Genomic DNA, 15,567 nt, shown 5'->3' on the forward strand with positions numbered 1-15,567 from the left:
GTTGCCACAGGACACGCGCGGCTGGACTCTCTGCGACTTCCTTGAGGAGACCTTACTGGTGTGCGGCTCACCACTCACTGTGGGCGTTGCTGAGGAGGATCCTACCTCACCACCCACAGTGGAGACCCTTCAGCCATCCCTGTCGAGCCATCGAGTCTTCAGCCATCGAGCCTTCCAGGGCTCTGCCTCTCGAGCCTTCCAGGGCTCTGCCCCTCAAGCCTCTCGAGCCTCCCAGGGCTCCGCCCCTCAAGCCTCCCGGGCCTCCCAGGGCTCCGCCCCTCGAGTCTCCCGGGCCTCCCAGGGCTCCCCCCCTCAAGCCTCCCGAGCCTCCCAGGGCTCCCCCCCTCAAGCCTCCCGAGCCTCCCAGGGCTCCGCCCCTCAAGCCTCCCGAGCCTTCCACGGCTCCGCCTCCTGAGCCTCCCGAGCCTCCTACGGCTCTGCTCCCAGAGACTCCAGAGCCTTCTAGGGCTCCACCTCCAGAACATCCTATGGCTCTTCTCCCAGAGCCGCCTTCGGCTCCGCCTCCAGAGCCTCCTACGGCTCTGCTCCCAGAAACTCCAGAGCCTCCTACGGCTCTGCTCCCAGAGACTCCAGAGCCTTCTAGGGCTCCGCCCCCAGAGCCTCCTACGGCTCTTCTCCCCGAGCATCCTACGGCTCTTCTCCCCGAGCCTCCTCCGGCTCTGCCTCCCGAGCATCCTACGGCTCTGCTCCCAGGGACTCCAGAGCCTTCTAGGGCTCCGCCTCCAGAGCATCCTACGGCTCTTCTCCCCGAACCTCCTATGGCTCCGCCTCCCGAACCTCCTACGGCTCCACCTCCTGAGCCTCCAGAGCTTTCCATGGTTCCGCCTCCCTCGGCTCCGCCTCCTGAGCCTCCCACGGCTCCGCCTCCTGAGCTTTCCGTGGTTCCGCCTCCCTCGGCTCCACCTCCTGAGCCTTCCACGGCCCTGCCTATGCCTCCTTCGCCGCCTCCCAAGTCTCCTACGGCTTCGCCTCCCGCGCCTCTCCCGGCTCCACCTCCGAGGCCCTCCTCAGCTCCACCCACGAAGTCTTCCTCAGCTCCGCCTCGTGAGCCTCCCTCGGCTCCACCGCTTGAGCCTCCAGAGCCTCCCTCAGCCCCGCCTTCTGAGCCTTCTACGCCCTGGCCTCCCTCGGCTCCGCCCCCAGGGTCTCCTGCGGCCCTGCCTACGCCTCCTTCGGCACCGCCACCCAAGTCCTCGATTGCTCCGCCTCAGAAGCCCTCCTTGGCCCCGCATCACACGGCTCCACCCGCTTCCCCAGTGGTCACTCCCAGGCCACCCAGATCGGTCCTTGCCCTGTGGCCACCTTCCTGGCCTCCTAAACCTGTCCCTGCCCCTTGGACTTCCTGCCTGCCCTCTGTGCCCCCTTGGACTGCCCTCCTGCCCCTTGTGCCCCCTTGGACAGTCTGTCTGCCCATCGTGCCCCCCTGGTCTGTCTGCCTGCCCCTTGTGCCCACTTGGACTGTCTGTTTGCCCCTGGTGTCCTCATGTTGTTTTTGTGGGTTTTTGTATTTTGTTTTTTGTTTTAGGATTGTTTGGAATCCGATCCTTTGAGGGGGGATTACTGTCATGTTCACTGTTGTCTTTTGTTTTATGCTTTTATGTTGAAGTTTAGTTTAGTTCCTGTTTGGTTTTCTGTAGTTCATTTTTATGATTGGTGTTCCCTTGATTGTTTCCTCCAGGTGTCCCTCATTCCCTTGTTTGTTCCTTGTGTATTTAAACCCTGCCTTTCCGCTGTTTGTTTGTCGATCGTTGTATGTTATGTTCCATGTTTCCAATGTTTTATGCCTGCTCTTGTTCCCTTGTTTGATTGTTCGTGTGTTTATTTCATTTTCCCATCGTGGACCGTTTATTTTTGTTCCAGTGTTTTGTGTTCCTCTTATTTAATAAAACCGCGTTTGGATCCGCACCTCTCGTCTGTCATGTCCTGCTTCCACACCATTCGTAACAATTAAACATCATGTTCGTGATCTGTGATTATAGACAGTTGTGGAAAAACGTGTGATCAAGTACATGCCGAACCTTTTTCAGTGTTGTTATTAAGTAGGTAAAGCTGTAGGCCGGTATTCTGAAATTTTCGGTTTCTGAGATTTTCAGTTGCACTGGATGGATCACACATGAATATTCATGAGTTTCCTGTTTTTTTTAAAGCGACACTGAACATATTAGTGCATGCACAATCTAATAAATTGTTGTGAAAAGATGAACAGTTAGTCTTAAATGCGTTTGATGCTGAAGCGGAATCACCTCTCCGAAAACATTGTTTTTTTTTTTTTCCATTGTAATCTAAGCAGGCACTAATATGTTTAGTGTATCTTTAACAAGAAACTGGAAACTCATGAATAGTCATGTATGCTCCGCCCAGTGCAACCGAAAATCTCAGAAACAGAACACTTTTGAACACCGGAGACCTCCAATTAGGGCGGGATCTCCAAAAGGGGGCTGAGTTACTCCAAAGGGGGGCATCACTTACACTCAGGGTTAAGTTTAGGGTTAGGGTTAGGGTTAGAAAGGGGTAGGGGCTCTCTATATCTTTGCTGATGGATTGGAGTTCCTGCCCCTGTTTGGACCTCTGCCTTCCTGCAGATATATCCTGCTCGTTGTTATTGACAAAAATGAAATGCATTGCATTAATTTACCAAACAAATAAAGGCTAACGTGTGAACAAAGCTTAATTTTTTTTTTTTTTTTGCAATTACTGTACTGCCAGTGAAAAAAATGTCAGTAAACAGAGGCAAATGATTAATAAATGCAGCACAGAGTCCATAAAGACATTCTGAATGTAAAATCTATCTATCTGCCATCCATCCACCAATCCATCTATCTATCTATCATCCATCCATCATCTATCTATCATCCATCCATCATCTATCTATCTGTCTGTCTGTCCATCCGTCTATCTATCATCCATCCATCTATCTATCATCCATCCATCCATCTATCTGTTGATCTATCTATCTATCCATCCATCTATCATCCATCCATCAATCATCCATCCATCATCATCTATCTATCATCCATCCATCTATCTATCATCCATCCATCATCTATCTATCCATCCATCCATCCATCATCTATTTATCTATCTGTCTGTCTGTCTGTCTGTCAATCCGTCTATCTATCAATCATCCATCCATCCACGTGTGTGTGTGTGTGTGTGTGTGTGTGTGTTATATTATTTGTGTTCAGGTTTAAAAGGTACATTCAGATTCTTAATTATTTTATATTAATAATGCTATTATATCATTGAATTAATTTCCATCTTTTGTGTCTTTATAAGAAAATTCTGTGTACTAACTAACAAAACATGCACTTTGAATCCACAAAGGTTGATTGTTGTAAAGGACTCACACTTGGCCAATATAAAGAATACGGACAGTTATAAATGTACTGTAACATTATCAAAAAGAAATACCTTTAACATCACACAAAATCCCACTGTACCATGTAATAGAACCTTGATGACACATTACATGTAAACTGCATGTCCAGTATTTCTCTTTGGCTGACACACAATGAAACAAAAGACATTAATGAATTCATCATGTATACAAAACGAGGACATTACTGTTGGTTTGAGTCAACAGGTGTTGAATATTGAGTGTGCTCTTCCTGCCCCAAGCTACCATCTGTCTTTTCGGTTCAGCTTCACTGCTCCAAAAACTGTGAGCTCCAGTGACAACTGCACTGACTGCAATGTCATGGTCACCTATTCTGACTCCACTCTTTCCTGTTGCCTATTTGAATAGGTTTTCGAAGGTTTCTGTAGGTTGTCTACGAAACACACTTGTGCGTTTGGTCTACTTGAGATCTATTTAAAAGAATTGCAGGTGCAAGTATGTGTGTGCTTAGTTTCAGGTTTAACAAAGCAAAATGACTCATTCCATTGCCGTATTTTTGGCCCCGTTAGATCCAGTTTCTTTATCAGACCTCTCTCTCTGTCCAAGGATGTCCAAATGTCAGAGTTCTGTCTGATATCCAAAACTCGTTGACATCAATAGCGTATGTTAAAGGGATAGTTCACCCAAAAATGAAAATTATCTCATCGTGTACTCGCCCTCGTGCCATCCCAGATGTGTGTGACTTTCTTTCTTCTGCTGAACACAATTTAAGATTTTTAGAAGAATATTTCAGCTCTGTAGGTCCATACAATGCAAGTGAATGGTGTCCAGAACTTTGAAGGTCCAAAAAGCACATAAAGGCAGCATAAAAGTAATCCATATGACTCCAGTGGTTAAGTCTAATTCTTCTGAAGTGATATAACAGGTGTGGGTGAGAAATAGATTCATATTTAAATTGTTTATTTTACTATAAATTCTCCTCCCTGCCCAGTAGGTGGCAATATATAAAACTAATGTGAAAGTGGAGATTTATACTAAAAAAAAATCGAATATTGGGCTTAAATATCGATCTGTTTCTCACCCAGATGTATCATATCCCTTCTAAAAACATGTATTTATCCACTGGAGTCTTTTGGATTACTTTTATGCTGTTTTATGTGCTTTTTGGAGCTTCAAAGTTCTGACCACCATTTATTTGCATTGTATGGTCAACATGGGAATAGCAGAAGGCAAGAGGCGAAGTTATGGCAAAAATTAGCAGAATTTATTGAGTAATCTTTGCTGTGTCTTAGCAAGTCCGACTTCATCTGATCAGCACAAACTCAACAAGTGTTATTATACCAAGCAAAGACAATGGAAAATTCCTGCTTCACAACTTTGAAATTGTGAAAAATATTACAAAAATGAAAAGTAAAAATGTATGTATAATATGATATATGTATGATTAAGGAAATGATATAAAAGAAATAAAGAAACAACTTAAATGAAGTACAACACAGATGCATGTTTGCTCTCTTGAAGTTGCAAAACACAAGTTGCCTTTTTAACACTCAAATTAAAACCTTAGAGCCTTCAGCTCATTGTTCTCCCTATAAATATCATGTTGACATGATAAAAATGAACAATTAGAAGATGAATTTAATGACTGGAAAAAATCATCTGTAGATAATAGACCAGAAACATAAACATGAATGATGTGTCCCTGGAGAATAATGCATCTTCATTTAACACCCTTTTAAAGTCATCTGTACAGCTTAATGTGAATAACTTCTCTCCCCCTGAGTTTATCTAGTCATTTAGTTCATGTTACAGCATTAGTGCATTCAGCCGGAAGATCATTTGTTTTACATTTTCTTTAGAATTAAATTTCATGCACATGTACAAGAATAAAAGTATCACTATTACTTAAAACACAAACATCGTGTGTCTGGCATTTGTCAGGTTTGTTCTGTAGCACTGAAAAACTGAAAAATTTGCTTTTTATTTTATTACACAAATAGGCTTGACAATTTACCATGTTAATTTAGTGATTAATCATAATTTAAAAAATACAATCAAATAAACATTAACACAATTCATAATTTTCTCATCATTTACCCTCATGACATCCCAGATGTGTATGACTTTTGTTCTTCTGCTGAACAAAAATGAAGATTTTTAGAAGAATATCTCTGCTCTGTAGGTCCAAAATTTTAAAACTCCAAAAATCATATAATTGCAGCATAAAAGCACTCCATAAGACTCCAGTGGTTAACTTGTTGATGTGCACCTCCTTTTTGAGCACAAACCATGAAAATGACATACCTGAACTTAAATGGTTGTATTTACTGGACCCTTTGTAGTATGGACACAGTTGTAGTATCTTTTGAAAGACACTTTGGGCTTTATTTCCCAAGTTTCAGAATTAATATATGTTGTTTTTTTTAAGTTAGAGAAGCTGAAGTTTATAGTAATGGAAATATTTTGTGCTGAACATGTTTTTATAATCTAAAAAAACAATAATAAAAGTACCAAGACAACCCAGAAATACAATGTTCTCAAAGCCACAAGTCTAAAGAAGTTACGTTTCAAATTTGAAGATGATCTAACAAAATTAGGTTCCTGCAAGCTTTTTCGCTGTAAAATCGCTGCCTGTGTTTTTTAAAATTAAGGCTCCGCCTTTCAAGACGACACAAAATCTGACTGCACTGCTCGGCTATTATGAATTAAACTACGCCGCATTTTTAAAAATAGACTTTGGAGACATGCTCATTTTGTTTACGAGACTCTAATATATAAGATAATATACAGATTTACAATATGAATGATGCTCAGATTGCATAGTGTGTTGAAGAACAATGATGAAGGGTAAATCTTTCAGGCGAGATGTAAACAATGGAGAATATATCAATATTTCCCAGATTTATCACTTTTATGGACAAAAAGTGCTATTGGATGTTTGTCAATGAACGCTTGACATGGACGATTGACCCAAGTGTTGTGAACTTGATTCATCTGGCGACTGCGTTTTCATAACAAAGGTATGATGTCCCGTTTTTATATTGTTTTCATTTGTACTCCAGACAAAAATAACTAAATTGCTGTTCCTAGAGCATTGCTATCATGAAACAGAGATCGGATATCAATGTTGAACCCTTAGACCTTTGAAAAGATGTAGAATTTGTTAACATAAATTACATTTATAGACGGTAAATTATAAATGTAAGCAGAGTGACGTCACTACCGCGTACGGGAGGATTGTGTATCAACAGATTAAATCCATGTCTTCTGAAGCAATATGATAGGTGTGGTGAGAAACAGATCAATATTTAAATCCTTTTTTACTATCAATCTCCACTTTCACTTTCACATTCATCTTTTGTTTTTGGCATTCACATTCTTCGTGCATATTGCCAGCTACTGGGCAGGGAGGATCATTTGTTTTTACTAAAAACAGGACTTAAATATTGATCTGTTTCTCATCCAGACCTATCATAGTGCTTCAGAAAATATGGATTTAACCACTGGAGTTAATCCAATTAATGGATTAATTGTATGCTGCTTTTATGTGATTTTTGGAGCTTCAAAGTTCTGGCCACTATTCACTTGCATTGTATGGACCTACAGAGCTGAAATATTCTTCTGAAAATCTTCATTTGTGTTCAGCAGAAGAAAGAAAGTCATACACATCTGGGATGACATGAGGGTGAGTAAATGATGAAAGAACTTTCATTTTTTGGTGATCTATACCTTTAATAAACCACAGCATCAGTGCAATCAAAAGCTTGCAATCAAAAAATAAATGAAAACAAAATTCAGCTGAAGCAGTGTATTGTCATGGGACTCAGTGTGGTTATATTCAAATCACCTGCCAGTACAAATAGTACCCACACGCACAGAAATCTAAACTCAAGATTCCCACTGTCGCCATTCTCACTCAAGGTAAGTTCTCGCTAATGTAACCTATATAGAGAGCATTAAATATACTTATTATGTGCATGAATACTAGTACGTACAGATTCACATATAATATTTAACTAATTCAAATAATCCTAACAGAACATAATACATAACACATTACAATGTACATACATTGTTTTAATAATTACAGGTGATAAAGTTTTATTGAATCAATTGAATCGTGTTGACGAAACTTCTGTTTGTACGTCCATACTCATAAATGCCGTTATTCATTTCAAGATTAACCTGTTTGTGTGATGGAGTACCATGAATATGAGAGACTATAGACCAAGATTGTGCATGAGAAACTAAAATAAGTTCATTTTGATCATTCTTGTCTCTGTAGGTTTGTTTCTGCTTTGTTTCGACTGTATGTTGGTTTGTCCTGTTGGTCTTTGTAGTGGAAAAGGGCAACATTTATGAAAGTAATCAGGAATATAATATTCAATATAGTATTAAAACTGACTTTTCACTATTTGTTTTTCTATTTAACTGTTATTTATCTTTTAATCTAGTGACTACACTAGAGCAGAAGTGATTGTTATAAGAAATGCTAATTCAATAATGTGTTTAATATGGTAATTGTTAGTATGTGGATGGACTGTACATGCAGGTATTTGTCAGGTGCTAGAGAATGGTGCAAAGTTGCCCAGAAGGGCAGTACTTGGATATGCTGGTGCAGAAGTGTGTGCCCTGCAGCATGGTCTGTCATGAACCTGATATTCTCAAACGCTGCTCAGAATACTGCGGTAAGTTACAGAACAAACTGCATACTTATGCATACCTATTGAAGATTAAGGGATATTCCAGAATAAACACAAGTTAATACATCATTAGAGCATCTGTGGAATGCTGTTCAATACCACAGACAATAATTTTGACCCTTCCTTTAGTGTGTAAAAGCAACAAAAATCAAATATACAGCAATGCATTAACATTGGAAGCTTTCAGGGCAATCATTTGTCTCTTGGACTTATTTCGTAAGTGCCTATGTGTCACAGATTCTGTAGATAGATCTTAATGCCAACACAGGCCATTTCTTTCCTCATATGTATTTATTAAAACTAGTTCAATGCATATATTAAGTTTTAAATGTATTGCACTACATTGCGCAGTGAGATGGAGATGCAAAGCTGTGTCCGGCCAGTTCTACGACACGCTGCTGAAGAAGTGTTTTAAGTGCTCAGAGCTGTGTGGCAGTCACCCATCAGCATGCTCAGAAGCCTGCAAGAGTGAGTAAAGCCTAAATACAGTGAGACGACATGCACAGGAAGTGTCAGAGAAGCACTTTAGTAGACAGACAGACAGACAGATGGAGAGCAGATACATGTCTTCATTTGACTCATGACAGATTAATGAGTCAAACCTTACATTTCAATTTATACACTGAGCAGACCTTATTTTCAGATACCTGACTAATTTTGGGGATTTTTACAATTCACATAGTCACATAAGTCTTATTTTACATATCAATTATAACTATCAAATCAACATGTTGATTTAACGTGTTAAATCAATGTGATTCATTTCATAAAAAAATATTAATAAATTAATTTCTATCATCGGAGCAATTCAAGCGTGAAGTACCACCTTCGTGTTTTTGCGAGTGTCAGTCAGCAGGGGGAAGTAAGCGCAACTCCAGCTTTAAAGGCAACGCGCAACTGTACAAGTAACAAACTACACTGACAGCAGACAGCACAAGATGAGAACGCGCTGTCCATTTCAACACAGCTTTACGGAGCACTTCTCCGAATACATGGGCTTCGAGACTTTTCAAACTGCATTTAAAGGTGCTGTAAATGATTTTAGACTTCCATGAGACTGTGCTGTTAAATTAGACACGCCCCTTCTTTCCAAAACACCGCCCTCCAAAGATAACGTTGAGACGGTCACATTCTCACTCATCACGGTTGTCAAACACAATAATATTAAAATAGCGCCCTCAGGTGACAACTGTTATGAATCTTAATGTAAACCAACTGTAAATGTCCCGCTTCATCTACTACACTATGGGGACGTGTAAAAGGATTGACAGGCAGAAAGCACGTCAAAGTCTTCCGATTGGCTGATCAAAGAATGTGTCCGCGGCCCACGGTGACATTTTTGTTTGTCACAGTCTAGTGCTGTTATGGTGAGATATCTCAGGACACTTGTTTCAGTGACATCTTTCAGGGTGAAGGAACATTTTCTGCAAATTTTTCCATAAAAAAAATCATACATAGACCGGTCCTTAGAAAATATTATACCTTGGACAGACTGACTTATATGGAAATATGGAAACAATTTATTGCCTTCTAAAGTTACTTTTTATGTGTAGTTAATATTCTTTAGTCATCTGCTACAATTATCTAATGTATTTTAATTGATATAGACTAATTAACCTATTATATTGATAATTATTTCAATATAGTCATTTATAATTATTTAATAATTAATTATTGAATAATTTTTATTGGGGGCCTTTCTATGCAAATATTGATTATAAATATTGATCATGTGTCATGTAATTATTTACATAAAAATTTGAAATTGATTTACAGCCCCAGTTTATAATAATATTATTATATTTATGGATAATTAACACAATTATGATTTCAGATATTTGTCATATGTTCAGAAAAAAAGCAATTAGTTATATTCTAATGAAAGGGAAAGAAAATTAGTGCAGAATTCCCTCTTAACAGTTAAGATGAGCTAGGCATTAAATATCAGCATTTATGACTAAATGATAATCATTCAGTCAGTTTAGTTACAAGTCTGTACATGTATAATTAAATAAATAAAAAAACATGAATTTAGTGGTTGTTTTAAAACCATATCCTGTTATGGTATGCATTACTTTTTTCACCAAACCTCTTTTATTTACATTTTGTTAATACAGCAATTTAATTTTAGGTCTTCATATTTAAAACTTAATATGGTCCCTGTGCATACGATAATAACTATACACATCTATCATGCAGGCACAGATGCAGCGGCCGTGACGCAGAGGCCTATTGGTGTGTCTCTGTTCACCACAAGAGGGCGCTCAGTTTCCCGAGCAGAGCTGTACTCTGAGGCGCTCCTGTACTCTATGTTGGGCATGTGCATCGTTGTGCTCATGTGTACACTCACTGCTGCCATACTGGTCCTGCTGAAGAGAGCAAAGGGCCACCAGCAGCTGGAGGACACGAAGAACCAGCAACCAAACAAACATGGACAGTCATCTAAAGGTGAATAGTTACATACCCTGTATATATCAAAGTAGGACCATGGTGTTACCATCTCATACGGGCAACTACCATAGCACTGCTACAGCATTATTGTTAGGAAAATAAAAACTGCTCCTTATTTCAGATTCCCTGATGGCTCGGGCTGAGGATGTGTCTCAGGAGGGCAGTGTGAATCAGGACAGGCCGAAGGCGACTGAGACATGTGTTTATTGCTTCTCTGGCCACACGAGGGCGCCACACATGCTTTATCAGCAGGCTGACCAGTGCCAGAACAGCAATCGCCATGAAAACGGGCTGGCCAATCATACAGTCAATGCAAATTATGATAAGACCAGATCCTTCAGGATTATATGTTCACCTACACAAACAAGCATTTAAATAATAATGTCAGGCATTCATACATGAGCATGTTTCTGCATCAATCAATGACACTTGTTGGCTATAGCCATAGCAAACATGTTCTGCACATGTAATTCAGAATTCCTATGGAAACTTAACCCTATTTTAGTTTTAATAAATGTTATATTCAAGATGATGCAAAAGAGAATGCAATCTTTTTAATTGGTATTGGTTAAAAAAAAAAAAAAAACTTCAATAAAAAGTTCTAAGCCTCAAATCAAAGTCAGTTCTGAAATTAATCACAGCATTTAAAAAAAAAAGGTAGGCCTACAAGACTGAGTATGTGAAGGAATTAACTACTTATCCCATAAAGCATTGCGAATGGCAATCCAATGATCAATGATGGTAAAATGCGAAATCAATGCGTTAACCAAAAATGTATCAGTGTGTACATGGCCTGACTCATTTAAGTCATTAACAATGCTTTGTGGGAGTGGGCATGCAGCGTTCAGTACTTTTAAACTAGAGGTCGACCAATAGTGGATTTTGAGGATACCGTTAACAACAGTAAGGTGATGGACAAATGTGTGCTTGTTGTGCAACCAAAATCCAAATAATAACGAAGATTTGGTGCATAAAGCAGAACTTTTAATCATAAACAAGCACGAAACACACCGGGGACTCTTATTTTGAAATGTTTGTGCTTCCAACTCACACAAACACACAAGGGAAAATAAACATGCATTCAAATCATCTACAACATATTATAATAAAACTATAAAGTAGTAAAAATTGTTATATGGGCTAGACAAATACTGTATGAGCAGTAAGTCATCAATAGTACATTTACCGCAATCGCTTCTCACTTTGGCCATGGAGGAATAAAGAAAAAAATACTTGACTGTTGACTTTTGCAGATAACCGTTAGTTCCAAAAAGCAACTATCAGGACCAATTAATCGGTAAAACCGATATATCAGCCAATCTCTACATTAAACTCAATTCTGGTTTCTGTGGTAAAAGTGACTTCTCTGATTGTGGTCTTGCTTTAGGATTGTGGGTAATGTAGTATTTTACCAGGAATTTAGGAATAAAATGAATTGTTTTTTAAATAACATTGCAATTATATGGTTTTGTGGCTTCTTCGGAATGATACACATTGTTTTAAACCTCAAAGCTCTCAAAACTTTATTGAGAGGTTTAAAGACCACCTTATATCTAAAAAAATGTATCTGTGTAGAAAATGAACCAACTTTTTTACTTGTGGAAACCTTGGGCTCTATAGAAGTGCACATTTCATTTGCTTCCCTTTGTGTGGCTGCTTTCGGTAACCTAACTTGACTCTTTTCTGAAAAATTTCTTTAAAAACAATATGAGGTTAAGAGATGAAGGCAGAATATGTTAAAAACTTGAACAAAACAAAGAGCATTTTGAAATGCAAGTTTTAAAGAGCTGAAATTAATTGAGAAAGAATAGATAAAAACCATTCTATTTAAAAATACTGAAAGAAAAAATCCTTTCATCCTATGAAGCCGAAATATAGTATATGCAGAAATCTGGTGTTTCTTAGTACTTAGTGATAGGCTGTTCTAGCCCAGAGAGCAAAACAGACAACACAGCATTTTATTTCCACTATTTCTTTTTTTTTTGTTGCATGAATTGTTTTACATACTATACATAGATACATAATTAACATTTATAAAATCCTCCCCAAAGTCTTTTAGCATCCAGTTTAAACGGCATGCCAAGTTTGAGTACTGATTCAGTACACACACACACACACATTAACACCACCATCACACAGGTGCCCACATACCTGCATGCGCACACACGCTTAGGTAGTACACATATACACTGGTGTGTACACGAATATGCATACATGCACTCTCACACACACACTCAACTGTAGCAACATGTGGCTGAGGATAACACTGTTGAATCAAGCCTTGGTGGCAACAGGCATCACATGAAAAGAAAGAAAAATCTTGCATCAGAAACATGACACAAGCCTTCACAACCAAACCTGTACAACATATCAGCAACTGAAACCTTTTACTTTTCATGTTAACAAAAAGAACTCCAGATGCAACAAAGCTATACTTCTCACAGAAATACCTTCTTTCAATTCATTTAGAAGACATACAGCACATAAAAGAGAATAAAATTGGTTCATGGGGATATAGGACACGTAAACAAGAAATGAATGACTTATAAAAAAATATATATATGTGTGTGTGTGTGTGAGATACATTTTCAGCCCTCAACCAAAAGAAAAAGAACAAAATGAGGGCAGAGAGAGAGTTGACACTCTTCTGAATAAAAAAAAGTGCTCGACACTGACAGTATTTTCAAACTTAAACACCAAACGACAATATAAGTTTGAGTTACAGTCCATAATACCTCTTTCCTTCTTTTGCTTTCAGTACATCAATAATGCATACTACGAAATTAAAGAAAAGGAATTTTTCCCTCATATATTTCTAGAAACATAATTTGAGGATGAGAAAATGGGACTGCAGTATGTGAACTTTTCATATTCTTTGTGAAAACTGAGGAGAAATACATAACTAAAAGTGAAAAAGAGATTGTGCAGTTTAAAGGGATAGTTCACCCAAAAATGAAACTTATGTCATTTATTTTCATGTTGTTCGAAACCTTTATTTCTTCTGTGGAATGCAAAACGATAATGTTAGCCTCAGTTACCATTCATTTGAACTGTACAGAAAGTAAATGTGTTCCACAGAAGCAAGAAAGTCATTTTCATTTTTTGGATGAATTATCCCTTTAAGAACAAGGTGATGAGATATCAGTTTGTGTCCTCCGTTTGTAGTGAGAGAAAAGAGAACAGACGGAGGTCTCTCCATCTTCTCGAACACCGCCGCCTCCTCTTTCTGTCAAGTATGCTCCGGTTGCTCAGTGCAGATTGGTTTAGCAGTGTATTTTTTTCTTCAATTTCTTATTTTGATTTTGTTAGAAAGGCTGCATTTTTATTTCTTTTAACAGCTCTCCTGGGATGAACAAGTGTCAAGCCAGGTGGTTAATGCTCCTTTCTGCTGTCCACCCCGCCTCCACTCATATGATCTTTCTTCACAGCTTGTGACTCGGACCACTTCTGGATTTGGGGATTATTCATATTCTAGAAACTGTTTATGGTAAAATAACAAGTACCTGCAAAAATGGAAAACATGTTATTATGAACAACTGGCTAGCTGAATAAAAACAATATTTTACTTTTTATGTATATGTGAATATTTTTTATACACACACACACACACACACACACACACACACACACACACACACACACACACACACACACACACACACATATACACATATACACACACTGTCAATCGATTCATTTTTAATCGAATGAATTACACGGTGTCCCGATTAATTCATCATGGTTAATCGCATATATAAATATTAGCCGAGAAAGCCCCTCATAACATTGCACTCCAAGTGTTTTGAACGCAAGAACGTAATGCATTTTTGTGTTGTGCTGCTGCTGGAGGGTTGTTTTGTTCACTGTATAATCTGCGCATTGCCAAACAGCTGAAATTTCAATTACTGCCCTCTGGAGTAAACTGGTGATACTACAAGCTTGCATTTCTCAGGAATCTTCCTTATTACGGTCCGGCGCCATTGTGATTAATTGCGTACATTTTTTTAATAAAATTTAAATCGCACTGAATTAACGTGTTAAATCTAATATATATATATCCAAAAACACTTATTTGCTTTTTAAGTTTTCTTTTCATGTTAAAAGTATTACAGTAGCCTCAAAAAGTATTTAGACACTTAATTCCAATAATAATAATAAAAAAATTATATGTATGAATGTCATTGCATTAGATACAAAATAACTTTTTGCTAATTGCTTAACTTTTAAAAGACAAATGAATAGTATTGAAAAAATGTTTTACTATGAAAAGTAAATGATAATTTCTTTTATATAATAAATCAATTAGACAATTAAAACAAAGTATTTGGGAACTCTCTGGTTGCCAAATGTTAGTGGAACATGTACGTTATGTTAATACGATGAACTTGTATACAAACTTGAGGGGAACTGATTTCATAAATCCATTAAGATCCCGTTTCCATCTGGTATTAAGATGCATCTCGGATGATCCGATTACATGTGGTCAGGTGAGCCCGAATCACATATCTCCCAGGTTCCCTATTCCCCAGTTTCCTACTTCTGAACCTCCCACTTTGCCCTTCCTTCTTAACCTTAGCCAGAAGCTCCTTTTCTCAGCTTCCTCTGCCAATCAATTCCTTCAAAGACATTTTTAAAGCTGCTCCTAAAAATCCAATGTCTCTAAATAGGTGCTGCATTGACATTCCCATAAATACGCAGCACCCAACCTCCACAGGGTAGGTGGCAGTCCTCCATCCATTTTCCCTGCACTCTGCGGCCAGATCAGCATATTTTATTTTCTTCCTCTCATAGGCTGTCTCCAGACCCTCTTCCCATGGAAAAGTAAGATCAATCATTACTATTTCCTATCCGAAGTCAACCACAACACTACATTCGGCCTCAAGGAGGTAATGAGTGCGACACCTCCCTTTTTAACAAAATTATCACCCTGCCTCTGGGAAGCATGGTTGCCTTTGTTTGCCTTTACTCTAAGAACCTCTAGGATCTCTGCCAGCTTCCGCGGGACCGGATCATGCCACCACCTGTATCGTCTTTGTGCCAGGGCATTCTTGCACC

At 38.9% G+C, this 15,567-nt stretch overlaps 2 protein-coding genes across 3 annotated transcripts in view; one reads left to right on the forward strand and one right to left on the reverse strand.

Moving 5' to 3' along the window:
- Nucleotides 1-7,567: 7,567 nt before the first annotated feature.
- Nucleotides 7,568-10,982, forward strand: LOC127626405 (tumor necrosis factor receptor superfamily member 13B). The gene is made up of 4 exons (XM_052102144.1): nt 7,568-8,046; nt 8,413-8,529; nt 10,261-10,509; nt 10,634-10,982. The coding sequence occupies exons 1-4, from the start codon at nt 7,932-7,934 to the stop codon at nt 10,885-10,887; spliced, it is 735 nt and encodes a 244-aa protein (XP_051958104.1). The 5' UTR covers nt 7,568-7,931; the 3' UTR covers nt 10,888-10,982.
- Nucleotides 10,983-11,485: 503 nt separating this feature from the next.
- usp22 (ubiquitin specific peptidase 22) overlaps nt 11,486-15,567 on the reverse strand; it is a 47,032-nt gene continuing 42,950 nt past the window's right edge. For both annotated transcript variants that reach the window (XM_052103372.1, XM_052103371.1), the window contains exon 13: nt 11,486-14,015. In XM_052103372.1, the coding sequence (XP_051959332.1) occupies nt 13,973-14,015 (43 nt within the window). In that variant the 3' untranslated portion in view covers nt 11,486-13,972. The remainder of the gene's footprint in view (nt 14,016-15,567) is intronic.

This window comes from Xyrauchen texanus, chromosome 33 (assembly GCF_025860055.1).
Source record: "Xyrauchen texanus isolate HMW12.3.18 chromosome 33, RBS_HiC_50CHRs, whole genome shotgun sequence".
NCBI lineage: Eukaryota > Metazoa > Chordata > Actinopteri > Cypriniformes > Catostomidae > Xyrauchen > Xyrauchen texanus.